At 43.1% G+C, this 27436-nt stretch overlaps 1 protein-coding gene across 3 annotated transcripts in view; it reads left to right on the top strand.

Moving 5' to 3' along the window:
* The window catches only part of LOC138760457 (tetratricopeptide repeat protein 7A-like), a 402683-nt gene that overhangs the window by 308852 nt on the left and 66395 nt on the right, over positions 1 to 27436 (top strand). For 2 of the 3 annotated variants that reach the window (XM_069931050.1, XM_069931054.1), the window contains one exon: positions 21861 to 26695. The exons of the other annotated variant lie outside the window; for it this stretch is intronic. In XM_069931050.1, coding sequence (XP_069787151.1) covers positions 21861 to 22082 — 222 coding nt within the window. In that variant the 3' untranslated portion in view covers positions 22083 to 26695. Of the gene's footprint in view, positions 1 to 21860; positions 26696 to 27436 lie in introns of those variants that run through there. 3 annotated transcript variants of the gene reach the window in all.

Raw genomic sequence — 27436 nt, 5'->3', positions numbered from 1 at the left:
TCATGGGACCTTGTTGAAGGCCTTACTGAAATCCATGTAGACAACATCTACGCCCTTTCCTTCATCAACTTTCCTGGTAACCTCCTCATAAAACACGACCTATCATGCGCAAAGCCAAGTTGACTATCCCTATTCAGTCCTTGGCTATCTAAATACTTGTATATCCAGTCTCTGAGAACACTTTCCAATAAAGTTGTTTCTATCATGTAGGAGATGAAATGGGTATTAATTTATTGCATCAGCCAACAGTGATGCATTGTAAATTAATGTTGCTGCTATAATTGGATAATACTCTGGAATTCTTGTTGGTGATTTGGATAAAGAATCCCACAATTCTGCAACTTATTAAAATGTTGCAGAAGCCTGAATCATTGGGTCAGGAAGAAAGCTCCCTGCCACTTGCATGGGTCATGCGTACAGTTGCACTCAAGTACTGGGTGGTGTTACAGATCATATTATTATGGTTATGGATAAATATATCTTTAAAAGAGATAGATTGTGGGGGGGGGGGGTTTCATGTAGGTCACTTCACAAACACAATAACACTTCACTAAAGACATTTAAAATGCAAGAGCTTTGCTGAAGCTGGACATTTAGGCTCCGAGTGGCTTTGCTGAGACAATGGAACTGCTTTGGAAAGAACTTCAAAAGGAGGTGCAAATTGGAACAGAGTCCAGGCTCAAGTGCTGCTAAGATCTTTCAGAGATTGGGTTTGGAGCCTTGGGAGAGGTTTTGGTTTTGCAGAGAGAGGAAAAAACAAAAAGGATTCTTCTCTGTGAGAGAGAAGTCAGTTCTGCAGTAGCAGTTGAGGCTGCAACATGGCAAGCTGGCAGATTTGTTGAAAAACCCCATTTTGAAGATAGGTTGTGAGTTCTGAGTTCAGCCTGTTCAAAACTCTTGTAGTCCTTACAAGAGGAAATGGCTGGCTCGAGGGTTTTCTCCTAAAATAAGGGAAAGAAGGAATTCTGTGGAAGAAGAGGTTATTATTTGGAAACATGATGGGCAAGACACTGAAGTGACTGATTGGAGGAAATCAGTTTGTTTGTGTCCATCAAGTAACAAATATCTCTCTGACACCAACAAAAACATTCCTGAGCGGTAACCATTTATCTTTAAGCACCAGAGTCTGGTGGAGATTCATAAATGTTGAATTTTGTGCACAGTATAAGAATTGCCTGATACCAGTGAACTTGGAGGAGTGAGAAGTGAATGATTGGACTGTGAGTAAAAGAACTTTCCTGAACTTACACATGCATTTACAATTAGAGTGGGGTTAAGTTAATAGTAATAAGTTAAAGTTTGATTTTGTTTTTATGTTTAAAGAAAACTAAAAGCAACTTTTGTTTAAGTAACCATTGTCTTAGTGAATTTGTATTGCTGCTGGGTTTTGGGGTCCTCTGGGCTCATAACAGTGTTTTGGTTGCATATACTGTGGGCAATAATGTTTATGTTTTCTCGCATCTCCTTTAAATTTCCCCTTATCTTAACTGCATGTCCTCTAATACGTGTCATTATCTACCCTGGGGTAAAAAAAGATTCTGACCATCTACCCTATCAGTGTATCATAGTGTTATTAAACTTTTATCACCCCTAACCCCTGACCCCTGACCCCTGACCCCTGACTCCAGTGTAAACAACTCAAATTTGTCCAACCTATCCCCAGAGTTTCTAATCTAAGTAGTACCCGTTCCAAAGCCTCCATATCCTCTCTGTAATTGAGCGATCAAAATTGTACACAATACTTCAAGTGCGAACAAATAAAGGTTTTGGCCCCTGCAACACATCTTCCTTAGTTTTATATTCAGAGCTCAATTACTTTCTTTACTACCCTATTCATTTGTGTGATCACTTTCAAGGATCTCTGTGCCTGAACCCAGAATCCCTCTGCACATCAAGATTTTATACTTGTCAGGATTTAACTCCATCTGCCACTTCTTGTCTATAATCTGTAATTGGTATATATCCTGTTGTTTTCTTTGATAACCCTCTACACTGTCCACAACTCCACCAATCTGTATGTCATCTGCAAATTTATTTATCTATTTACCTATTATTTGGATCCAAGTCACAAACAATACATCCCAACACTGAGCCCTGAGGAACACCGCAGGCTGTGAGCCTACAGCCAGAATAACACCCTTCCACCACTACTCTCCGTCTCCTATGGACCAGCTAATTCCAAATCCAAATGATCCCATTCATCTGTATCTTCTGGATCAGCCAACCATGAGGGTCTGTCAAATGCCTTACTAAAGTCCATGTAGAAACACTCATTGCCTCATCAACCACCTTCCTCACCACCTCAAAAAAAACCTCAAATTTGTAAGATGACCTGCCCACATGATGACTGGATTGTGTTTTTCCAAGTGTGCGTAAATCATATAACGTTGGCTACTCTCCAGTCCTCTGGGGTCTCATTTGTTTCTAATGAGGATACAAAGATCTTTCTCAAGGCACCTGTAATCTCCTACCTTTCCACTTTCAATCACCTGGGATATATCCTATCTGTCCCCAGAGACGTAGCCATCTTAAACCTCTTCAAAAACCCAATACCATATTTTCTTGATCTCAAAATGCTCTGACACATTAGCATTCTCCTCTTTCTGCTTCCATCACTCTCTTCCATGTTCCCGGTGAATACCAATGCAAAGCATTCTTTTGTACCTCGCTCACTTCCTCTGACACCAAGCATGAATTTCTTCATTTGTCCTTGAGTGGTCCCATCCTTTCCGCAGACATCCTCTTGTTTGTAATGTAAGGAATAAAATTCCTTCAGATGCCCCAGAACCCTACTTGCCAAGGATATTTCAAGACCTTTTTTGACCTTCTTAATCTCCTGCCTGAACTCTTTCCTGCAATATTTATTTTCCATAGTGTCCTAAATCTTACTACATGCTTCCTTTCTTTAATAAATGTGAACTGATTACACTGGACCACAAATGTTTTCAAAAGATTTGCTTCCTGGAAAAAAGGGAATTATGATAGACAACTTCAAGCTGCATGCAAAGATCAATTCAGATTTGCTGTATCACTTAGGAAGTTGGAGAAACGTTAAATTCACTTTTATTAATTTAGCATGTTTAATCGCATATTTGCGTTACTTCAACTAACCTAAAAATGTTTCGTCACTGATTTTCATTTGTACTCAGCATCTGATGCTTCTTGTGTCAGTTTCAAATAATAGTCAGCTAGCATTGATGGATTCCAGTTGCTTCGATACTGACTACGTGGTCATGGTCGCAATGGCCTGGTTAAACCTTTCATCATGGTTGTCACTGACTGCACCAGGATCAGCAGGGAACGTCCAAGTGTGAATGCAGAAAATTAATTTTCAATAACGTTGCACTTCATGGTTTTGTATTCTTGAAGTGGACTTAAATTATGACAGGAAATACTTTATATCTAAAACCTAAGCGATAACATTTTCACTCAGAGGGTAGACCATATTTGGAACAAGCAGGCAGTGGAAGCTAAAGAAACGTGTACAATTTATAGTGTTTAAAATATATTTGGACAGATATATGCTTAAGGGTTTAGAAGGATATGGACCAAATGCAGCTAAATGGGATTAGCACAGAGCACCAATTTAGGTGGCATGGACGAGTTCGGCCAAAGTGCTTGTTCCATACCTTCTAGCTCTTCTATGTTCTTCAATAAGTGCTGGAGAAGTTTGCATTCCAATGCAGGATTACAAATGTCAGAGCAGTCAATTACTGCCTAATACACCAGATATTTTTAGCATTCCCTTTAGTTTTAGATCTCACAACTGCTATCTTCTGCATCTCTTAGTTCCAACATGTTCTTTTGTGTGGCACGATCAATAACCACAAGCAGACACGAAGTGAGTGGCTTTAATATCCAGAAATATTTGGCATGTTTCTACATCTGCTGGCCCAGATCCAAGGCTAGTATGGAGGGAGGAGACTGGGCTATCAGCCTTTATTGGGAATCTACAGGGAGGAGTTACAGGGTTGAGGCAGGCCAGCCTGTGTAGTCTAGTGAGGTCACACCTGCACTACCGTGTTCCACCACATTCACCCCTCCTTTTTAGATAAAGTTTGGCAAGGTGAAGCAGGACAGTGTCTTCGTTACCGGTTGTGCAGTCTTTAATAGTTCGCAGATTCAGTCGGTCCAGTGGCTTTATCCACCTCGGCGATTGCTGCAGTACCGGTTGCATCGTTGGCTCCTGCAGGATGGTGACCTGTATGATGGACTGAATGTCTGAGAGTTGAACTGTGTCGGTTTGAACAGGTTCTGGGGGGTGTGGGGGTATTGGTGGCTCAGTTCATGATTGGAGGGGTGTTGGTCATTTGTCTGGATGTAGAAGGGGCCAGCTAGTCGCTGATAAGGACTTCTGTGTTCATCTCCTCTGCTGGGGCCCCTGCTCGAGCCAGGGCCAGGACGGACACTGTGTTCCACCCATCAGGATATTATATGTGGGCATACTGGAGGTTCACTTGCAAGAGGTGCACTTCCTTGACCAGTGGGTCTGCCTTGTGTGTCCTAATGTGTCTGCAGAGAAGCACCGGCCATGGGGTTGTCAGCAATGCCAGCAGTGTGTTCCCATCGCTGACCTCCTAGGGAAGAAGAACATTTTTTCATGAGGTGCCGTTAGTTTCAGTACAGAGTAGGGACCTGGTGGCGTGTGGCACCTCCAGAAGGACCTCTTGGAACTGGGAGACGAGCATCCCTTTTTACTTGAGGACTGAGGATTTCCCTCCAGATCATGCCATTTTCCCTTTCCACCTGCCCAGTCCTCCGGGGGTTGTAGCTTGTGGTTCTGTTTGTGGCAGGAAATATTGGAGCAACTCTTCACTCATGAATGAGGACCCCCAATCACCGTGAACGTAATTTGGGTCTCTGAACAAGGTGAGCGTGGTCATATTCAGGCAGGGAATGAGGAATTAGGAATCTGAGTACTCGTCCACAATATTCAGGAAGTACACATTCCATTTCATGGATGGAAGGAAGCCCTTGAAGTCCATTCTGAGATGTTCAAAGGGGCGAGTGGCCTTGATCAGCTGAGCTTTCTCTGGCTAGTAGAAACATAGCTTGCAATCCACACAAGACTGAACAATTACAGGCCAGCTCACTGATCTCCACAGAATATGGGAGGTTGTGGACCCTCACGAAGTGGTAGAGCCTGGTGACCCCAGGGTGGCAGAGGCTATCGCTGAGGGCCTGGAGGTGATCTACCTGCGCCCTGGCTCATTGAGCTTCCCAGGCCGGTACAAGATCTCATCATTGTAAGTGGCCACTTGAATTCTCCACCTCATGATCTTGTCATTTTTAATCTTTCCCCACTGCCTATTGTTAAATGAAAATGCAATGGTTTTCTGGTCCGTCAGCAGGGTGAATGGCCTGCCGGCCAAATAGTCCCTCCATTGTTGCCCAGCCTCCACTACAGCCAGTGCCTCCATCTTGTTAGCCGAGTGCCTGAGTTTAGGGCCCTGGAGGGTCCGGGAAAAGAATGCCACGGGACTGCTGTTTGGTTCAGTGTGGCGGTCAAGGTGAAGTCGGAGGAATCGTTCTCCACTTGGAAAGGGATGGATTCATCAACGTTCATCACTGCCTTGGCAACCTCATCCTTAATGTCCTCGAAGGCCTTACGAGCCTCTGCTGATGGGAGAAAAGTGGTGGTCTTCACTAGGGGGGTGGGCCTTGTCTGCATAATTTGGGATCCATTGAAATTAATATGAGAAGAACCCTTGGCACCTTTTCAAAGCCTTGAGGTTTTGGGGCAGTGGGAGTTCCAGAAGGGGACACATGTGCTCGGCGTGGAGGACAATGACGCCATGCTCCACCACGTACCCCAGCATTGCCAGATGCGAGGTGCAGAACATGCATTTTTTCTGGTTGTATGTTAAGTTCAGGGCTTTAGCGGTGGCCAGAATTTTCTGGAGGTTTGTGTCGAGTTCCTCCTCATTATGGCCATAGATGGCAACATTTTCCAAGTACGATACGTGCCTTTTAACTTATTGTCATCCACCATGTGATCCTTCTCCCAATAGAACACCGACACACCATTCGTGAGGCTGAATGGGACCCGCAGGAAATGGTAGAGGTGGTCATTGGCCTCGAACGCCATGTAAGGATGGTCCTCCAGGCGGATTGGGATTGATGGTGGAGAAGTCCCTGGTACTGGGCTATCTCTTTCACCATGTTGGCTATGCGGGGGAGGGAGTAGGCATCCAATAAAGTGAACTGGTTGATGGTCTGGCTATAATCTCCCCACTCTTAACCACTACCACCACTTGAGCCCTCCAGGGGCTGTTACTGGGCTCAATAATTCCCTCTGCTAGCAGTCGCCCCACTTCAGCCTTTATAAACTCCCTGTCCCCGAGGCTGTATTGCCTACTTTTAGTGGTGACTGGCTTGCAGTCCGGGATGAAGTTCTGGAACGGGGTGGGGAGGGACCTGGAGGATAGCCAGACCACAGGTCAGGTGCCATGGACAGCGTTCCTGCATCTGATTGGCTGCGTTCGGAGGGAAGAGTGGGCCCTCCATGAATTGGTTATTTCTGACCGTGAAGGTAGGACGGGGTTGGTCTAAATGTATCAGCACGTTCTTAAGCTGGCACTGGAAATGCAGCCTCAGTATACTTGGCATGCAGAGGTATCACGATCAGCTTAAAGTTTTTATACTTCGTGCCCCCACAATTAGGGTTATGGTGCAGCACCCGTGGATTTCCATAGAGTGGGATTTGAACGCTAGAGCTCCCTTACACTTTGCAGGCGACAGTCTAAGGGAATAGCATTGGACCATTCCTGGATATATAAAACTTTCATTGCTCCCCGTGTCAAAAAGGCAGCCCATGGTGCGACCATTTACCTCTATGTCCATCGTAGAGCATGTCAGTTGGTGTGGCCTGTTCTGGTCCAGCATGATGGAGGCCAGAGTTAGCTCATTGTCAGTGTCCCTGCTGCTGTAGTGTCGAGACGGCTGCCAGCAAGATGGTTGCTCTGGAGATCTCAAAGATGGCTTCCCCATGGATCACACACAGTGAAGTCTGGAAGAGGTGCTGAATGTGATGTCATCCCGTGTCATCTTCCTCTTGTTCCCACCATTCAGTTCTCGGCCACCGGAAGTGATACTGGAAATGGGTCAATCCAAGATGGTGATGCGGGTCATGGTCCGCAGTGCTGCTGGAGGAAGGTTTAGAACAGCATACCTTGGCATAGTGCTCCTTCCTGCTGTAGTTTGGATGTGCCAGACAGTACTTCCTTGGGTGCTTGGTCTGGTCCCAGTAGTTGAACCTTGTGCGCTCAGCAGTGGCAGTCAGGGTCCCCGAGTCTCAAGATGGCAGAACCTGTGCTCCCCACCTGGTGTCTGCGTGGCTCACAGTGTAAGCCTCAGCATTCTTCTGGGCTGCCTCCAGTGATCGAGCCATCAGGGTCTGATTGCCCTTCTCCAGGAGTCACTCACTGATGTGACTGGAATGGAAGCTGGCCTCTTGCCATCTCTTAATCACAGATTAATTCCTCTTAGTAAACCACTGCGGTAACACCCATGCACCCACAGGCTTGTCCCAGCTCCCTCATGGACCTCACAAAATCATTGACGAACTCACCAGGGGCCTGGTGTTGAGTGACCAGCTGGTAACGTGCATACATAGAGTTCACAGGAGCACCATATTGTTGCCGCAGCAGGGCCATTGTGCCCTCATGCTTTTTGCAGTCCCGTAAGCTTGGTGGTCCACCGATAAGAAGAGCAGATCATATTTGTCTTATGTCTGTGGAGATCTCGTGGCATCTCATGTAGGCCTTTAAGCAGTGCAGCCACATATCAAACTTAACGGAGGCCTCTGGATCCCTGGGGTTAGTCTCCATCTTCTTCACTCGGATCACCTTGTCCGTGGCAAGCACTCTGGATAAATTGTGGTGCCATCACATGGTGCTGGCCTGGATCCACGGCTGGTATGGAGGGAGGAGACTAAGGCTATCACCCTTTATTGGGAATCTACGGGGAGGAGTTACAGGGTCGGAGGCGGGCCAGTCACACCAGCACTACCGTGTTCCACCACATTTTGCTTCCTTTTTTGTCTCTTACTGCTTACACCAAAAGTAATGTTATCCAGGAACTTTGGCCTACACAGTTATTGCCTCTGTTCTCCCCTCTCTTGGCAACTTAAAGCATGCTTGTTTTCTCATTTTAACATGAAACATTGTCTCTATTTCTCTCTCTGCTGCTGTGGCCTGATCAGCTCAGTGTTTCTCACATTTTCTGGTTTTGTTTTGGATTTATAGCATCTATGATGTTTCTTTGTTTCATAGCACAGCATTTGGGTGATTCCTGTAGAGGGATAATCAATGGTACTTTCATTGTGGGGATGCTTTAATGCTAAGTGTTATCGCTCAAAGGCACAACACTTTCTTGAACAAACTTTCAGTCCCTGCTCCCATCTCTAGGTGAATTATGAATACAAGAGGCAGTAATAACTACAAGTAGGAGATGTTCTGCTAAGTATTCATGCACAATCCCAATCTGCACGTACTGCAATCTTCAGGATCAGTCTATTTTACATTCTGGTGTGGTGTTTTTATTCTTGGGTGAGAAACTATTCACCAGACCTATCAGCAGCCACATTGTTTACCTTCTTTGGCTTGGCTTCGCGGACGAAGATTTATGGAGGGGGTAAATGTCCACGTCAGCTGCAGGCTCGTTTGTGGCTGACAAGTCCGATGCGGGACAGGCAGACACGGTTGCAGCGGTTGCAGGGGAAAATTGGTGGGTTGGGGTTGGGTGTTGGGTTTTTCCTCCTTTGCCTTTTGTCAGTGAGGTGGGCTCTGCGGTCTTCTTCAAAGGAGGTTGCTACCCGCCAAACTGTGAGGCGCCAAGATGCACGGTTTGAGGCGATATCAGCCCACTGGCGGTGGTCTATGTGGCAGGCACCAAGAGATTTCTTTAGGCAGTCCTTGTACCTTTTCTTTGGTGCACCTCTGTCATGGTGGCCAGTGGAGAGCTCGCCATATAACACGATCTTGGGAAGGCGATGGTCCTCCATTCTGGAGACGTGACCCACCTAGCGCAGCTGGATCTTCAGCAGCGTGGACTCGATGCTGTTGACCTCTACCATCTCGAGTACTTCGACGTTAGGGATGAAAGCGCTCCAATGAATGTTGAGGATGGAGCGGAGACAACGCTGGTGGAAGCATTCTAGGAGCCGTAGGTGATGCCGGTAGAGGACCCATGATTCGGAGCCGAACAGGAGTGTGGGTATGACAACGGCTCTGTATACGCTTATCTTTGTGAGGTTTTTCAGTTGGTTGTTTTTCCAGACTCTTTTGTGTAGTCTTCCAAAGGCGCTATTTGCCTTGGCGAGTCTGTTGTCTAAGTACCCCCAAATTGGGGATCATTTGCAAAAGAAGGAAAATTATACAAATTAAGTCATTAAAATTCCATATGTCATTGGAAAATTGAGCAAGACTGAGAGACAAACCAACTCTGGTGCAGTGCAGCTGTTTACAGTTAATATGAAACTTTAACCTTCTTTTTCCTTTATTGAATCTCATATTCAGCTCTGTGCTTCCCGTTATTTCTGTCAGCTATATTTCACTTTAGGGAGAATAAACTGATTTAATTGGGATAGCGGAGTAAACAATAATGTTGGTGAAACTCAGCAATTCATGCAGCGTTCTTTATCTAGCGAAAATAAAGATGCATAACCAACATTTCGGGGCTGATCTCTTCCTCAGCTAAGATAAGGCAGCCGGCTGAACAAAATGGTTGGGGTGGGAGGGGGGAGGGCAAGGGAAGGAGTACAAGGTCATAGGTGGATAGGAATGGAAGGGTACACAAGAAAAAAAGTTGAGAAGTGATGGAGGGAGGATCATGTGTTTTTAAAGTACTAAAGTAATCTTTAACATTGATCAATATAGACAGCACAGATATTTACAGCTATCTTTCCCTAAATCTGAATCCTGTATTAATATTTTTCAGTTAACTCTGAAACATTATCTTATTTATTGAAAAAACTTTTCTTTCCTGATCCTAATTGGTCTGCTGCTTTTTTCCAGCTCCTTTTCTTCCAACTTTAGTTCTTATTTTCTTCATTTGGCTCTGTCACACTCATGCAACAAGAACTGGTTAAACGATATATTTTTATAAGCCTGTCAAATTGCATTTGTTTCTGTGAAATTCTGTGATTTACATTGAGAAATATGTTGCAATTGCTTTGTTCAGTGAATTCAACTGTTCAGGTAAGATCCTGCAGTTCTTAAAAGCCTCACTGTTTCCAGTATTCTAACCTTGGCCAGATTTTATTTATTGGGTATGATGCGCTGCTACTTGTGGTTTGAGTGGGGGATACATCTGGCCAGAATTTTGCATTCCTTCGCCTCCAAAGTTCATTTCACAACCTTGGCTGACCATCGAAATTGGCTGTGTGGGAATGTTGTGAGGTTTAGTCGATTCTCAATTCGGCAACCATTGCGATGATTTGCTTGTATTGCCTATCTTGAAAGTTTTTCTCATTTTGTTTTTGCTCCACAATAAACTTGTAGTTTAGGGCTAATATCAGATCACAATAACATTTTGAACCATTTCCTAATGAAGGAAGTATCATTACATTCTTAATCATTTTACGCCATTGTGAGCACTCTGGTCCGTTGTACTACTCCACACATCAAAGAGTGAAACAAATCAGGGGTTGGGGAGGCACATTTTTGAACCTTGATTAATGGGTAAACTTCTACTCTCGTGGATTTAGAAAGAGTATTCCTGTATATTTTATTTTCTTTGTCTCACTTGCTGTTTCTACCAATCATTGCTTTCTTAAATCTGTATTGAATAGGTACAAAACTACTTTTTTAAGTGAAAATGGTCTTCATGTTTATTCTTTTCCAGAACTGCAGTTTGTAATAAGTCAACTGTTTATGTTGTGAAAACTATATTCTGTTCTATTTCTTCAAAATTAAAATTTGAAATTTGCCCTCTATCACTAGACTGATTTTCAGAATCAGGATTTATTGTCCTGAACAAGTCATGAAATTCAGTGTTTTGCAGCAGCTTCTTAGTGTAAACGTTCATATTATAACCATCTTACGACATTACTACAAAAAAAGTAAAAATAATAATGCATGAAAAGTAAGGCAGTGTCTACGATTATTCAGGAATCTGATGGCAGCAGGGAAGAAGTGTCCTTGTGCCATTGCCATTGTCTATAGGCTCCTGTACCTTTTTCCCGATGGTAGTAGAGTGAAGAGGGCATGGCCCGGGTGGTGGGGGGTCTTTGAGGATAGAGGCTGCTTTTTAAGAAACTCCCTCATGTAGATGTCCTTGATGGAGTGAAGTCTGTGTTATGTCGCAGGCCGAGTTAACAGCCACTGGCATTTATTCTTGTCCTAGGATTTGGTGCCTCCGTACCAGGCAGTGATGCAACCAGCCAGAATGCTCTCCACAGTACACCTGTAGAAGTTTATGAGAGTCTTCCATGACATACCAAATTTCTTCAGACATCTCACAAAATATAGCCACTAGCAAGCCTTTTTTGTGATTGATCATATGGACAGATCCTCGGAGATGTTGATACCAGAACTTGAAGTTCTTGACCCTCTCCTCTACTGAGCCCTCGAAGGGGACTAGGTCATTTTTCCCTGACTTCCTCCTGAAGTCCACAATCATCTCCTTGGTTTTGCTGATGTTGTGCTCAAGGTTGTTGTTGTTACACCATTCAATGAGCTGATCTATCTCCCTCCTGTACGCTTCTTCATTGCCATTTGTGATTCTGCCAACAACTGTGGTGTCATCGGCAAACTTATAGATGGCATTGGAATTTTGCCTGTCCACACAGTCATGGGCATATAACGGGTAGAGCAGTTGAGAAAGTCCAGGATCCTGTTGCAGTGTGGTGTACAGAGGCCGAGAGTTTGTACCTTCTTGACCAGCACTGAGGGAATAATGGTATTGAAGGCCGAGCTGAAGTCGATGAAGAGCAGCCATATGTATGAATTGCTGTTTTCGAGGTGATCCAGTGCTGAATGGAGAGCCAGCGATAATGCATCTGCTGTGAAGTGATTGTGACGAGAGGCAAATTGCAGTGGGTCCAGATCTTTGCTGAAGTACTTGTTAATTCTGGCCATGACCAACCTCTCAAAGCATTTCATCACAGTAGAGGTTAGTGCTACTGGGCTTGTATGAAGTAAACTGAATACTTAAATTACCACATACAACATTTCAGGATTAGGGTTTTTTTGTTGTGTTCCCTTGGATCGCCTATCAGCAATAAAGGATACACTCAAGGGACATAAAATCAGTCTCTGGAAGTCACTGCTAAATACTGACCTGAAAGTTGTGACAGGAGGTGTGAAATGATAGGATTTTACCTCAACTTTAATGTTATTAATGTTTAATTAATAAATAACCCACACTAATCAGATTGTCTCTTAACTATTAGTTTAATGTTGGGGAAACAATTTCATGCTTCCAGTGTAAATTTAATTTTCTCACATTGTTCCAATTGAAGTAAAATCCTGCTGGAATTTGGCCTGCCTCAAAGCTGGCCTCTTGCCCAGATCAGATTAATCATCAGGATGAGTATTTGCTTAATTTCATTTGTGGCTCTGATTATGTGACTTTTAAACTTAGGCCATTTTTAAAGTGAACAAGCCACTATTAATCCCATTATAAAAGCTTATTTTTAAACATTTATTAAGAAACTGGCAGTCATATACCAATATAACTAATACAGAAAAGTATTTAATGCTTGGAATGCTGAAAGACAGTTCAAGCACTTTTTGTGGGTTGGATAGTGATTAAAATATTTCTATTTTATGATAAACCCACCTTCATCTTCATAAATTGAGTTACTATTCACTCCTAAATAAATAGGAATTTTTTAAATCAAAATTTTATAAAAATCACATTACACAAATTTTACACCTCATGTCTGATATGTCAATTATAACCATATAACCATATAACCACTTAAGCACAGAACAGGCCAGTTCGGCCCTACTAGTCCATGCCGTAACAAATCCCCACCCTCCTAGTCCCACTGACCAGCACCCGGTCCATACCCCTCCAGTCCTCTCCTATCCAGTCTTTCCTTAAATGTAACCAATGATCCCGCCTCGACTACATCTATCGGAAGCTCATTCCACATCCCTACCACCCTTTGCGTAAAGAAATTTCCCCTCATGTTCCCCTTATAATTTTCCCCCTTCAATCTTAAACCATGCCCTCTAGTTTGAATCTCCCCCACTCTTAATTGAAAAAGCCTATCCACATTTACTCTGTCTGTCTCTTTTAAAATCTTAAACACCTCTATCAAGTCCCCCCTCAATCTTCTACGCTCCAGAGAAAAAAGCCCCAGTCTGCACAACCTTTCCCTATAACTCAAACCTTGAAATTCTGTCAACATTCTCGTGAACCTTCTCTGCACTCTCTCTATTTTGTTTATATCTTTCCTATAATTTGGTGACCAAAACTGTACACAGTACTCCAAATTTGGCCTCACCAATGCCTTGTACAATTTCATCATAACCTCCCTACTCTTGAATTTAATACTCCGATTTATGAAGGCCAACATTCCAAATGCCTTCTTCACCACACCATCTACCTGAGTATCAGCCTTGAGGGTACTATTTACCATAACTCCTAAATCCCTTTGTTGCTCTGCAAATCTCAATAGCCTACCATTTAATGCATATGACCTCTTTAGATTTGCCTTTCCAAAATGTAACACCTCATACTTATCTGTATTAAATTCCATCAGCCATTTCTCAGCCCACACCTCCAGCCTTCCTAAATCACCTTTTAATCTACGGTAATCTTCCTCACGGTCCACATCACCAATCTTTGTATCATCTGCAAACTTGCTTATCCAATTCTCCACCCCTACTTCCAGATCGTTAATATATATAACAAACAATAGTGGACCGAGGACCGATCCCTGAGGAACTCCACTAATCACCAGCCTCCAATTGGACAAACAATTTTCTACCACTACTCTCTGACACCTCCCATCCAACCATTGCTGAATCCATTTCACTACCTCCTCATTTATACCTAATGCCTCCACCTTTTTTCCTAACCTCCTGTGGGGAACTTTGTCAAAAGCATTACTAAAGTCTAAATAGACAACATCCACAGCTTTCCCTTCATCAACCTTTTTTGTAACCCCCTCGAAAAACTCAGTCAGGTTTGTCAAGCATGATCTACCCCTGACAAAACCATGCTGATTACTCCCTAGCAATCCCTGTACCTCCAAATATTTGTAAATACCATCCCTCAGAACACTTTCCATCAACTTGCCCACCACAGACATCAGACTCACGGGCCTATAATTCCCAGGTTTACATTTAGACCCTTTCTTAAACAGCGGAACCACATGCGCCATCCTCCAATCCTTTGGCACTACCCCCGTGGCCAGTGACATCCTAAATATCTCTGTTAATGGCTCCACTATCTGTCCACTAGCCTCCCTGAGTGTCCTTGGGAATATTTTGTCCGGTCCCGGAGATTTATCCACCTTTATCTTTTTCAACACGGCCATCACTACCTCCTCGGTTATCCTTATATGCTTCATTACCTCCCCACTATTTTTCTTTACCTCAACTGGTTCAATATTTTTTTCCCTAGTGAATACCGAGGCAAAGAAATCATTTAAAATTTCCCCGATTTCCTCTGACTTCTCACTCAGCCTACCCTCACTATCTACAAGGGATCCAATTTTATCCCTCACTAATCTTTTACTTTTAATGTACTTATAGAAACCCTTTGGATTTATTTTTACTCTGTCTGCCAAAGCTTCTTTGTGCCTTTTTTTGGCCTTTCTAATTTCTTTCTTAAGATTCCTTCTACACTCCTTGTAGTCCTCCTTCAAATTGTCAGCTCCCTGTTCCTTATACCTCTTGTACACCTCCCTTTTTTTCCTAACCAAATTTCCAATATTCCTCGAAAAGCAAGCCTCTCTATGACTTCCAGCCTTTCCTTTGATCCTCACTGGGACATAACTACTCTGTACCCTCAAAATTTCTTTTTTGAATATCCTCCATTTTTCATTTACACCCTCACCTGAAAATATCCTGTCCCACTCAATACTCCCCAAATCCCTTCTTATTCCTTCGAAATTTGCTCTTCTCCAATCCAGAACCTGAACTTTAGGCCCCTCCTTACTCTTCCCTAAAACTACCTTAAAACTAACAGAATTATGATCACTAGACCCAATTGGATCTCCAACATTAATGTCTGATACCTGACCTAGCTCGTTCCCTAAAAGGAGATCCAGTATTACACTGTCCCGAGTCGGTTCTTCTACTAATTATACAAACGAGTTTGAACAAAAACTTGATAGGGTCAACATGCTTCTCAAAACAAGACAGTATTTTGGCACATTTTGCAACCTGAACTTTTTGTTGTATCCTAGTGAACCTTTTAGAAATGTTCTCCAGGTACCCCCGCATTGATAAATTGAATTAAAGGTAATCAAACAAGTATTGACCACAGACAGCTCCTCTGTGGGAGGATAAAATAGGTCAGACAACCCTATATCATGGATCCTGTCATGGTTGGGCATTTTGCGACAGAATATCAACTTTCCAAGCTGAATTAACCAGCAACTAATCTTACTAACCCTTACCAAAATACCTTGAATTTAATTGTAGAAATATACTTTTGCCAAATAAACAAGTTGGATGAAGGAGTGCAGCAATATTATTGTTACCTAATACCATCTTTAGAATATTAACAAGAAGTCATGAGTTAAGAGTTAAGGGAGAAATGTTTAGAAGTAACATGAGGGGGAATTTCTTTACTCAGAGAATGGTGGCTGTGTGGAATGAGCTTCCAGGAGAAATAGTGGCAGCAGGGTCAATTTTGTCATTTAAAGAAAGATTGGATAGGTCTATGGTTGGGAGGGTTATGGGTAGGGTACAAGTAGGTGGGACTAGAGGAGAGTACTTAGTCTGGTGTGAACTAGAGGGGAAAAATGGCCTGTTTCTGTGCTGTAATTGTTATATGGTTATATGGCAATTCTTTAACTTTGTCTACCATAAGGCAGACGGAGTCGCCATTTTGTCCAATGCCCCTCACAGAAACTTACAGAATCTGGAGTTCCTTGGCAGTCTCCTTCCAAGAACAGAACTGACCAGTTCTGAGTCTGCTTAGCTTCTGAGATCAGGCATATTCAGTCTGTTAGGTTTCAGGTTAGCAACATTTAAGTTAGGGGATATAAAAATGGTATGGATGTGAGGCAGAAATGACATTATGAATTAATGGGGAAAAGTAAAAGATAATATGAGGTCAACTTGAATCTGAAGAAAGCAAATCAGAATTTATTTTTGTATGTTGAGAAATGGCCAACAGGAGGAAGCAAAGAAGTTGGGGTGTTCAGGTAAACACATCCCTGAATCCATGTATGAAAAATAATTGTATTATTTGGAAAATGAAATGATTCCAGTTAAAAGGAAAGTGAAAATATTAACAAGAACTTGTACTATGAGAGATTCAACCTGAACTTGTATGATTCAATTAGGTTTGAAACCACAAGAAAAATTCTTTCTAAGTTTAAGTTATGCATTTAGACTCATTCCTAAACTATTTCAGAAATACACAAATGAATATATGTGGCTAAGAATATTGGATTGAATTCATCATGCAGTAGTTTGTGACTTTTTTTAAATAAGATAATTTATTTGTTCTTGATTTTTTAAATTTCTTGTGTGGGTGTTGCTGGCAAACCATTTATTGCCCAAGTCTGATTGGCTATGAGTCGGAGGGGAACTGGCTTCACAATAGCTGCAGTTTTTGTAGTGAAAGTCCACTACTGTCCTTTTGGGCAGCACATTCTGAGTTAGGATTCAACACTGTGATGACGTCACTCCTGTCGTCAGAAACAGAGCAATAAATCAATTTTTGACCTCGACGACTCTGTGTGTGTCATTCTTTCTCTGCTCTTCCATAGTGTGAACGCTACATTGGTGACCCCGGCAGGTCCAACCAGCAGTTGGACCCAAAGATGACAGACCAAGCAGCTCTCCACATGGTCTCACTAAAACTGCCAATGTTCTGGGCATCGCAGCCACTCGTGTGGTTCGAGCAGGCCGAGGGTCAGTTCCACCTTCGACAGATCAACGCCGACAACACCCGCTGCTACTGCATAGTGAGCTCTTGACCAGGACATGGCAACGAGGGTTGTCAATTTCCTAAGGCAACCTCTGGAGCAAGCCAAATACAGTGCCCTCAAAAAGCTATTAACCTGCACTTTCAGGCTATCATGGCATGAGCACTTGGACGGTTAGGGGGAACAGGGCCCCATCCGCCATCAAGAGTGAGGTGCTTGCACTCACCAAGGGGCACAGGCCTTGCTTGCTCTTTGAGCAGATCTTCCTGGAGCAGCAGCCCGAGGATATCCAACTCTTGCTCATTGACGAGGACTTCAGCGACCTGAGGAAAGTCGCAGCCTGGGAGGAGGTGCACTGAAGAGCAAAGAAAGAAAACCACACCTCGGTGGAACAGATCGGAAAGTCCCAACCCTAGCCAGCAACAAGCCCACAGCAGACAAAGAGGCAAGTGGACTCCCCTACCCAGCCATGTTGCTATTATCATCAATGATGGGGTGCGGGGACCTGTCAAAGCCGCCCACCCTGCGCGTTTCGAGGAAAGCACATGACCAGCTGTTGTTAATGGCTGTGGCGGTTGGCCATCGTGACAGCCTCCTTCACATGTAGGACTTTCTGTAGGGAAGGTGATTCCTTGTGGACACTTATGGGAAAATAAGTGTCCTTCCCCCCACAGCCTACAACACCTGGAATTTCAATCCAGGGCTGGCAATGAGGGCAGTTAACAACACCTCTACACAAACTTACTGCACCCGCACCGTGCCCCTACAATCTGCTGGTACTGATTTAAGTGGACTTTGACTGTCACTGCAAGGGCACAACCACTCCTGGGAGCTGATTTCCTGCGTGCCTACTGCCTGCTGGTAGACTTAAAAGGGCAGAATTTGGTGCACGCCAGAACTTTTCAGACGATGCCCCTGGTGGAAGTCAAACTACTGGCCTCCCACCTTGACTCCTACATGCTCTCTGACAATGCCTAGATACGCATCCTGGAGAAGTTCCTTGCAATTTGGGTGCCACAATCTCCTCCATGGAACCGAAGCATGGGGTGAGGCACTACATCCTCACCCAGGGCCCTCACTCCATGACAGGGAGCACTGCTTTCCCCTCAAAAAACATGTCCTCGCCAAAGAGGAACTTAACAAAATGGAGTTGGGGATAGTGCAGCAGTCGGACAGCCCCTGTGCTTCTCCCCCTGCACGTGAAGGCAGCAGGAGGGTGGAGGCCATGTGGTGATTTACTGATGCCTCAATGAGGCCACCACACTGGGCAAATACCCCGTGCCCCGTATAATGGACTTCACCGCCAACTTACAAGGGGGACGAGTGTTTTCAAAGGTCGATTTAATCAGGGGTTATCATCAAATTCCAGTGCACCCCAATGACATACCCAAAACCGCCATAATTACTCCCTTCAGCCTTTTTGAATTCATGAGGATGCCCTTCTGGCTTAAGAATGCTGCTCAACCTTCTCAGTGGCTGATGGACACCGTGGACCAAGACCTCCCATTCATGTTCATCTACTTAGACAATATCCTTATTGCCAGGTGCAACACTTCAGAGCACACGGCCCACCTCAGACAACTATTCACCCACCTGCAGGGGTTCACCAGTTCAGGAGGGACATGATTGACTTCCTGGGGGGTCTTATTGACAGGTATGGGGCGAAACCACTGCCCAAGAAGGTGGGGATCATTCATGGAGGCCATTTGGCATTTCACAAAACCTCACACTGTGAAAGGGCTGCAGGAATTTGCTGGTACCATTCATTCATTCTAGCAGCAGCTCAGATCATGTACCCCCTTTTCACGCTTATGGCGGGGAAAATAAAGACGTTGCCTAGGATGGGGAGGCCTGGAGGAATTCCATAAGGCTAAGGACGCTCTGACTAATCCCATCTTTCTGGTTCACCCCAGGCCAGAGGCGCTGACCACCCTCACAGTGGACACCTCCAGCACACCAGTCAGAGGAGTCTTCAGACTGTTAATCGATGGGCAATGGCAGCCTCTGGCTTTCTTTAGCAGGCCACCTTTGGCCACCTGAATTTAAATACAGTGCCTTTGACTGGGAGCTAATGGCGCTGTACCTGACGGTCAGGCACTTCCAATACTTTACAGAAACCAAACAATTCAAGGTCTGCACAGACCACAAACCACTGACTTTCTCCTTCCACCAAGTGTCTGACCTGTGGTCACCCAGGCAGCAGAGGTTCTTTTCCTACGTGTCCGAATTCACCACAGACGTCCAACACATTGCCAGAAAGAACAAGGTGGTGGCCGATGCACTTTCCCATCCTGCCATTGAATCCCAGGGCATAGATTATTCAGCCCTAGTGAGAACACAACATGATGACCATGAGATCCCGACGTACAGAATGGAGAATGCCATCATCACCACCAACAAGCAGACTCTCTTCTGTGATGTCTCACCAGCAAACCCCACCCCATCGTGCTGGCAGCATGGAGGCGGCAGGTTTTCGACTTAGTGCACAACTTGGCGCATCCAGCCATCAAAACCATGGTAAAAATAGTGGCCAGAAGCTTCATCTAGCATGGGCTCTGCAAACAGGTCAGTCAGTGGGTCAAGACCTGCATGCTCTTCCAGGCATCCAAGATGCAAACTCACACTCAAACACCAACCCAGACTTTTGAACCGGCATGGCATAGGTTCAGCCATGTCCACCTCAACATTGTGAGGCCACTACCAGCTTCTCATGGGACAAGGTACCTCCCCACCTGTGCCAGAGCACGAATCAACACCTGAGTGTCCAGGTTTGGAATCCCAGAACATATCACCTTCGACAGGGAAGCGCAGTTTACCTCAGGGCTCTGGGCGGCACTAGCCAAACTGTTGGGAACCCAACTCCACCTCACCACGGCATATCACCCACAGGCTAAAAAGTTGGTGGAGCGTTTCCACAGACACTTAAAAGCAGCCCTGATGGCCCAGCTCAAGGGGCCCATCTGGGCGGATGAACTGCCTTGGATCCTTCTGTGGATATGCACGGCGCTGAAGGAGGATTTTATTGCCTCTGCAGCAGAAATGGACTATGGCGCACCCTTGGTAATCCTGGGACAGTTCTTGGGTGCAGCCAAGGATCCAGGAACCCCCACAGTTGCATTGAAACAGCTGAGGGAAAGACTGGGTTCCCTAGCCCCTCCACAACTCCCACCACATGGCCAACTCAAATCTTTCATCCCCAAGGACTTGCACACCTGTGATTGTTTTTGTGCGAAGGAGAGCATACCGGGCACCCCTCCAATGACCATATGAGGGGCCATACAGAGTTGTCAGGCACAATGGGTCAACGTGTATATTGGACATTGTGGCCAAAGAGGAAACCTTCACCCTCGACTGCCTGAAACCAGCCCATGTAGACATTAGCCACCCAGTCGAGATTCAGCCCCTGCGAAGCAGAAATAGGCTGCCCAAAGTGTCAGCAGACACTCTAATTGTCAGTTTTGGTGCTGGGGGGGTGGTGTGATCATGTAGCAGCCCACTAATCGAGTCACCATCTAGCTCACAAAATGGCCGGCGAATGCGGCAATTGCAATGGCCCCACAGGGACCAACGGCCATCATCCTGCGTGACCTCCCGCATGGCGAGAAACAGTGAGCAACAGCGGGAACTCCAGCCAGTTGGAGCCCAGTGCTGTGATGATGTCATTCCTGTCGTCAGAGACAGGAAGTGAATATAAACAGAGCTGGCAGTGCAACTGTGTGTGTGTGTCGTTCTTACTCCACACTTCGCGCAGCGCACATGCCACAAACTCATAGGTCTTCCTGGGTCCTCTCGTTTTCTTTCACATTCCAAAAATGTGCAGGTTAGAAAATTAATTGGTAAATGTAAACTGCCCATATGATGTGGACAAGTAGTAGAAAGTATGGGGATTTGATAGAAATGTGGGGAAAATAAAATAAGATTTGTGTAAAAGTGTGGTAATGGTTGGCATTGACTCAATCGATCATGGGGCCTGTTTTCATAATCCTGATTCTAACCTTGTGGACATGGAAGATACTCTATAAATGCCTGTCCTGTCATTTCTAAATTAACCTTTGTGCACAGGCTGATAGGATAGTTAAGAAGGCTTATGAGATGCTGGGCTTCATTAATAGGGGATTGAGTTCAGGAGTAGAGAGATCATGTTGTAACTCTACAAATCTTTGGTGAGACCACACTTGGAATATTGTATTCAGTTCTGGTCACTTCATTACAGGAAAGATGTGGAAGGTATGGAGGAGATGCAGAGGAGATTTACTAGAATGCTGCCTGGATTAGAGAACATGTCTTATGAGCCAAGGTTATCAGAGCTAGGACCTTGCTCTTTGGTGCAAAGACGGATAAAAGGTGACTTACTAGAGGTCTTTAAGATTATGAAAGGCAGAGATAAGATAGACACCAAGGACCTTTTTCCCAGTGCAGGAGTAGCAAACTCCAGAGGATATGCATACAAAGTGAAGGAAGGAAATTTTAGGGGAGCCATGAGGATAAGTTTTTTTAACACAGAGAGGGTGGGTGCCTGGGATGCATTCCCAGGGGTGGAGGTGGAGGCTGGAACAATAGAGGCATTTAAGAGACTCTTGGACAATCACATAGATGAAATAAAATTGGAGAGTTATGAGCAAGGGAGGTTATGAAGTAGGGAAGGTATCGTTTTTTTTGTTATTTTAGTGTATGTAAAGGTCTGCACAACATCGTGGGATAAAGGGCCTGTACTGTGTTGTAATGTTCTATGTTCATGTCTATGATTGGGATAATCCCCTTCATCGTGCATTGATCTTTGGGTGTTGTTCCATTATAGGGAAGGACATTCTACAAAATGGGACGGAGTAGCTTGGCTGAGAAGGTTCTGAGAGATGCCATTCAGTGTCTGTCAACATCCCATGAGGCCTGGAACAGCTTGGGGGAGGTGCTACAAGACCAAGGGAAAAATGAAGAAGCTGCAGAATACTTTCTTATTGCCTTAGAGCTGGAAGCCAGCAGTCCCATCGTGCCGTTTACTGTCATCCCAAGAGGACTTTGAAATCAATCACGAGTCACCTTTCGTATATTTTTGCACATTTCACCCCAAAGATTTAATTTGCTTGCTTTTGGAGCCGTGTTCAGCTGCGAAGTATCAGGATATGTTTCTTTAGCCCTATTTTTCCCAAATGGAATTGTCCATGATTTACCAACATTTAATGTTCCCTAATCACCTAGCACCCCGAGCACACAACCCACCATTTAATACAATGGGCTGAGAGAGTATTAAACAAATCATGATACACTTTTTAGAATCAGCACTTTGCTCTAAACAGGATCTTGGATCGGGTGTGCACATAATTCTTTCACAGCAGCTGTAGTGGCATCTTTCCAGAATATTTTTGCTGTGGTGCATGAAGCAGCTGAGATAGTGACTGGCCTCAATCAAATGTTACTTTCAGCATTTTGCAAGGCATAGAAATCAGCATTATTTTCCCTAACCCTTTATTGGTGGTTAGGCAATGTTCATATCAGGGTCCTTTTTATTGGATGACACATTCACATTTCATACTCTTTCATGGCAAATAGCAGGTAGTTAATTCAGAGCAATCTCTTTTGAATTGCTTTATTCACAACCCTCAGGAAGTTTTCATAATTTAAAAATGATTTTTGAGGTACTATTTACCCACACTATTGAAGTAAGGTGTACTTTATTGAAATCTTGATATACAGCAATTTGGTATGATGATTATTTATACGTACATTACACATTATACATTTATTCATACACACATAAATATATACGTATACATACATATATATATAATAATATACACATATATACATGTTTTATTCATAAATAAATATATATTCACACACTTCTGACCAGAAACACACTTCTTTCTACTTAAGACTTTGAATAACAATGGAAAGATGTCATTGATTCTAAGATGACAAAAATGTTGGTGTCATCTGCAAACTTGCTAATCTTGCCATCTACAATCTCATCCTAATTATTAATATGACCAACAACAGGGAACTCAGCACTGATACCGGCATGTACCATTGGTGAAGATGGGCACAGCGTGCAAAATAAACCTCCCCTTATATCTCCTTATACCAAATCAATTTTATATCCAATTGGCCAGCTCATCATAGATCCCATGTGATCTCACCAGACTATGCTTAAAATGAGAGAAAAACCAATATAGGTAACCTGAAAAACAATGGGAGATAAAAGGGAATTATCTAAATGTTCAATATAAATAAGCCTACAACTGGCAAGTCATGCAACAAATACTTGGTCTACAGTGTAGGACCTTGTCAAAAGCCTGACCAAAGTCCACGTAGATAATGCCTACTGCCCTACCCTCAATGATCATCTTGTTCATCTCTTTGAAAAATTGTATTTGTGAAACACATTTGAGTCAATTGGGTGTAATTGACGAGCTCATGGGCTGAAAGGGCCTGTTACCATGCTATATGTCAAAATACATTTTTTAAAAGGTGTGCGGTCTACGCCAACTTAGTCCTTATCTTTCCAAATGCAAATAGACCTTTTGTGTCAACCTAATAGCAGATAATTCAATTTTATTTGAGGATTATAAAAGTAGCAAGATCAGAATCAGTCATTAATAAATCAATTTAGAATGTAGTCACATGATGAATACTTAAAGGTAAGGAGGTTGGTGTTAAACCTCTCCTGTAGCACTGCAGTATTGCTTCCAACAATGCATTCTCTCCATTCTGTTCCTCCCTCCCCTCCCCCACCTTTCCACTCCCCCTCCCCCACTCTGTGGTTTCTTTAATTTGGGATTTAATTTCTCCTGAGGGTCAAATGTGAGATAATATTGGGAATATGGAATCATCAAGCTTGATTAAGGAAAGTTTCTTGAGAAGGTAGCAAGGGGAGAGGAAATGGCCTTTTATCATTTTTGTGTAGAGTTTAGATACTTCTCACTTACTGTCAACTTTGAAACTGTTAAATCTGGAATCTTGAAAGATTCTAATTTCACTGAATTAAATTTGAGAACCTGGTCAGTGACCTGGATTTGAATCCGGGGCTGTCTCTAAGCAGTTTGATGTTCTCCCCGTGTCTGTGTGGGTTTCCTCCTGGTGCTCCGCATTCCTCCCACTGTTCAAAACATACGGGAGTTGTAGGTTAATTGGGATTGGGCAGCAGGAGCTTATATGCCAGAAGGGCCCTGTTACTATGCTTTATGTCTACATTTTTAAAAATTATGGAATGAATAGAGGTCTTTTGCTGTTGGTATTTTACCATAATTCATAAATCCTTATCTTAGTCATTGACAGGAATCTAATTTAGATCTCCAGATGGAAAACATACAAAGCTGCTTCAGTAATGTTGCTTGCATTTCCTCAAATATTCAGCAGGAACTCACTTCCTTGATAATATAGCGTACAATATTGTCCTTTAGTGACCAGAACATGTGATAACTGTATGTTGATTAGCTCATTTTAACAGTTGTAGAATTGCATATCTTTTTGCTGCTTGATTTTAAACAAAACTTCTAGAAATGCCCATGATTGTTTAAAAAATTGATTGCTTTAATCACATTGAAACTTGCAGTCATTTGCTGTCACTTGTGCAGACCTTTACATTGGATGCAAGTTACCCTTCCTTTCACTGGAAGAAAGTTCCTCCACCAGCTAATGGCCATTTAAAGTTCATCAGAGGTAAAGAGAGCAATTTATTTTTTTGTAATTGTAACATTTTACTGGGAGGTGGTATCAGTTTAGAGATCAATTGATGCTTTGAAATAGCATCCTTGCCGAGGCCCGTACAGTCTTTTGAATAGTGACACAATATTTACTTGGGTTTCAGTTTCACATTTCCCGCATGGGGTGTAAGTTGTCCGGAGTCTACAACAGAAACTTCGAAGGCAGCATTATTAATTCACACTGTGAACCACTCTTGAAGGTACTACTGGTTTGCCACATTATAAAAGTGTATTAGCCAAGATAAATTTATTTCTGACCACTTGTCCCACAAATCATTAATGCATATCATTCAAAAATCATTACTGTTAACATTCTGGGACTTACAAAATTGTACAATATTAGTGTCAAGTAAAAACTTATTTAGTATTGGTGTTATTCAGGGAATAAAAGTTGATCTTTAACATAATTTTCTCAAGACAGGGACTGATAATAAATAATTAAATGGGACCTGTTCCAAGGTATATATTTGAACAATGATGAGTATTTATTTTGCCGCATATAAGTGCACTCTAGCCAGCTGTAGCTAGGAAACAACCATATCAGATATGGCTTGATTACTTCAGATATTAATGTTGCAATCCCCTGAGTGCACTGAGTTACAGTAAATGTGACTCCCGAAACTAAATTCATCCAAAATTCATTTAATACTATGTTGAAATCACAGTCTGTTATGTGTAACTGTATCATGCCTAATAGCAAAATGAACTTTGTTGGTTTAGCGACACCTATTTGAGTTACTTAATGGTTTCAGGACATTGGTTTTTAGGTACTTCAGTGAGGGTAGGAATTAATTGGCTTATGATTCATATCTTCAGTAATCATTAATTTAGATGAATATTTACATGTTATATAGCGCACTGTATTTGATATTTTCAGGAAATTAATTAGTTGATCAGTCAGAATTTTGCCTCTGGCTTTTGTAGAACTTTTACTGAGTCGTGTCTTCATGAATGGGCCCAGTATCATGGGTCATCAGTGCCTCAGCACCTTATATCCAACAGTTGAATGCAAATGTTTGAACTTGACTGGATGATGATTCCCTCTATAGCAGGATACAAGCATGCAGATCCATTATTAGATCCAAACTACATTTCCAGAAGCAAGAAGGAGTTTTCCCATCTGTCTGCCATCCAGGCTTAGGAAATGTGATTGGGAGTACAAAAGCAGAATTGAAGGGTACATATCACATTGATTGACCCATTGCTAGTGTGCACTCACACCAGTAGAGACATTTCTCATGTACAGGTACTCCCCAACTTACAACCGTAAATTGGGTCAGAAGGATTGGTTGTATCTCCAAATTAGACGTTAGTTGGAATTTTGCCTGTCTTAGGGCAATCTTTTTAATCAAACTTTTTTTCATCGTAGATTGGACGTTAAGTTTTTTTTTCAATCAACCTTTGGGAATCATTCCACATTCTGGTCCATGCTGACCTTGTTAGTCAGGGTCCTAGGGTCCATAGGTTGGGCATGGCCATCATGATTCTGCACCCAGCCAAAGGACTTTGGGACGCTGACTAACAAGGTAAGTATGCACATTTTGGCTCTTACATGCTGTGTATCCCTATTATAGCGTCATCGTTGGTCAAATACAACATAATCCATGTAAATTTTATATTTGTTCTTTATATATTTTTAAATGTATGTGTGGATGGACGTAAGTTGCATAGGTTGCAAGTCAGAGAGTACCTGTATAAAGTTTTCAACTCAATCCAAGTTCCTGAACTTCGAGCAATCGGAATGCATTAAATTCCTGGATGCCTCTGACCAGATTTTTGTACTTGAATTCTTGAATTGGGATTCACATGGCTCAATGAGAATGATTGCTGTCATTGTAGTGGTTAACTGATGGTATACACTTGTGCACTGTTCATTCAAGGTGCAGCCATTGTGTAGTGATTAAATTATGAAATAAATTGCTCTGTGAATGACGCTTCAGTCTTGTTGTTGATTTGATACCTTCATCTGTTGATAATTTGAAGACTAATTCTTGGGGGATTGAAACTGAATTTCTTCAGTATTACTTTCTCTACCCTGCAAAACTGAATTGGGAATTACAATATCACTTCACTGACTGAAACTCTACTTAAGGATAGTTATAGAATTAAATCTTTGCTTCTTCATGCTAGTTGTAAGAGCCTGTTGATCTTGTGCCAAAGTTTAGAAAATAATTTGATCTTTGGATCTTCACCAACTCTAATATGAGTGCATGGGCAACATTAAGACCCTCCACTTCTGCTTTGTGTCACATGAGGGGAGGAGATGAAGTTGAGCGGTGCGCACAAAGTGCAAAACAACCGCTATTACAAAGAAGTCAAAGAGAAACATCAACAACCAGCTAAATCAACAACAAAATGTTGTTATGAAGATCTTGTTGGATCTTTTAAATCTTCCTTTGCAACTATACAGCCACTCTGTTTAATAAAATCAGTGGTACTAAGGTCGTTCTCTACCCTATATTTTTTGTGCTCTGTTATCTGCTGTGAGAATTGAACCCATGTCCATTATTGGTTACATGGGTGTGTATTTGGTTGAGATGGGCTCATGGGCCAGAAAGCCCTGTTACTGTGCTGTATCTCTAAATTGAAATTTGAACCATTCATCCTTTATACCCTTCCATTTGGTAGTCATGAATACCTATCGGTCAACAAAATGCTGGCCAAAACCTGCAGT

This window comes from Narcine bancroftii, chromosome 4 (assembly GCF_036971445.1).
Source record: "Narcine bancroftii isolate sNarBan1 chromosome 4, sNarBan1.hap1, whole genome shotgun sequence".
Taxonomy (NCBI): Eukaryota; Metazoa; Chordata; class Chondrichthyes; order Torpediniformes; family Narcinidae; genus Narcine; species Narcine bancroftii.
Note: the sequence above shows the minus strand (reverse complement) of the source record. Positions and strands in the feature narration are given on the sequence as shown.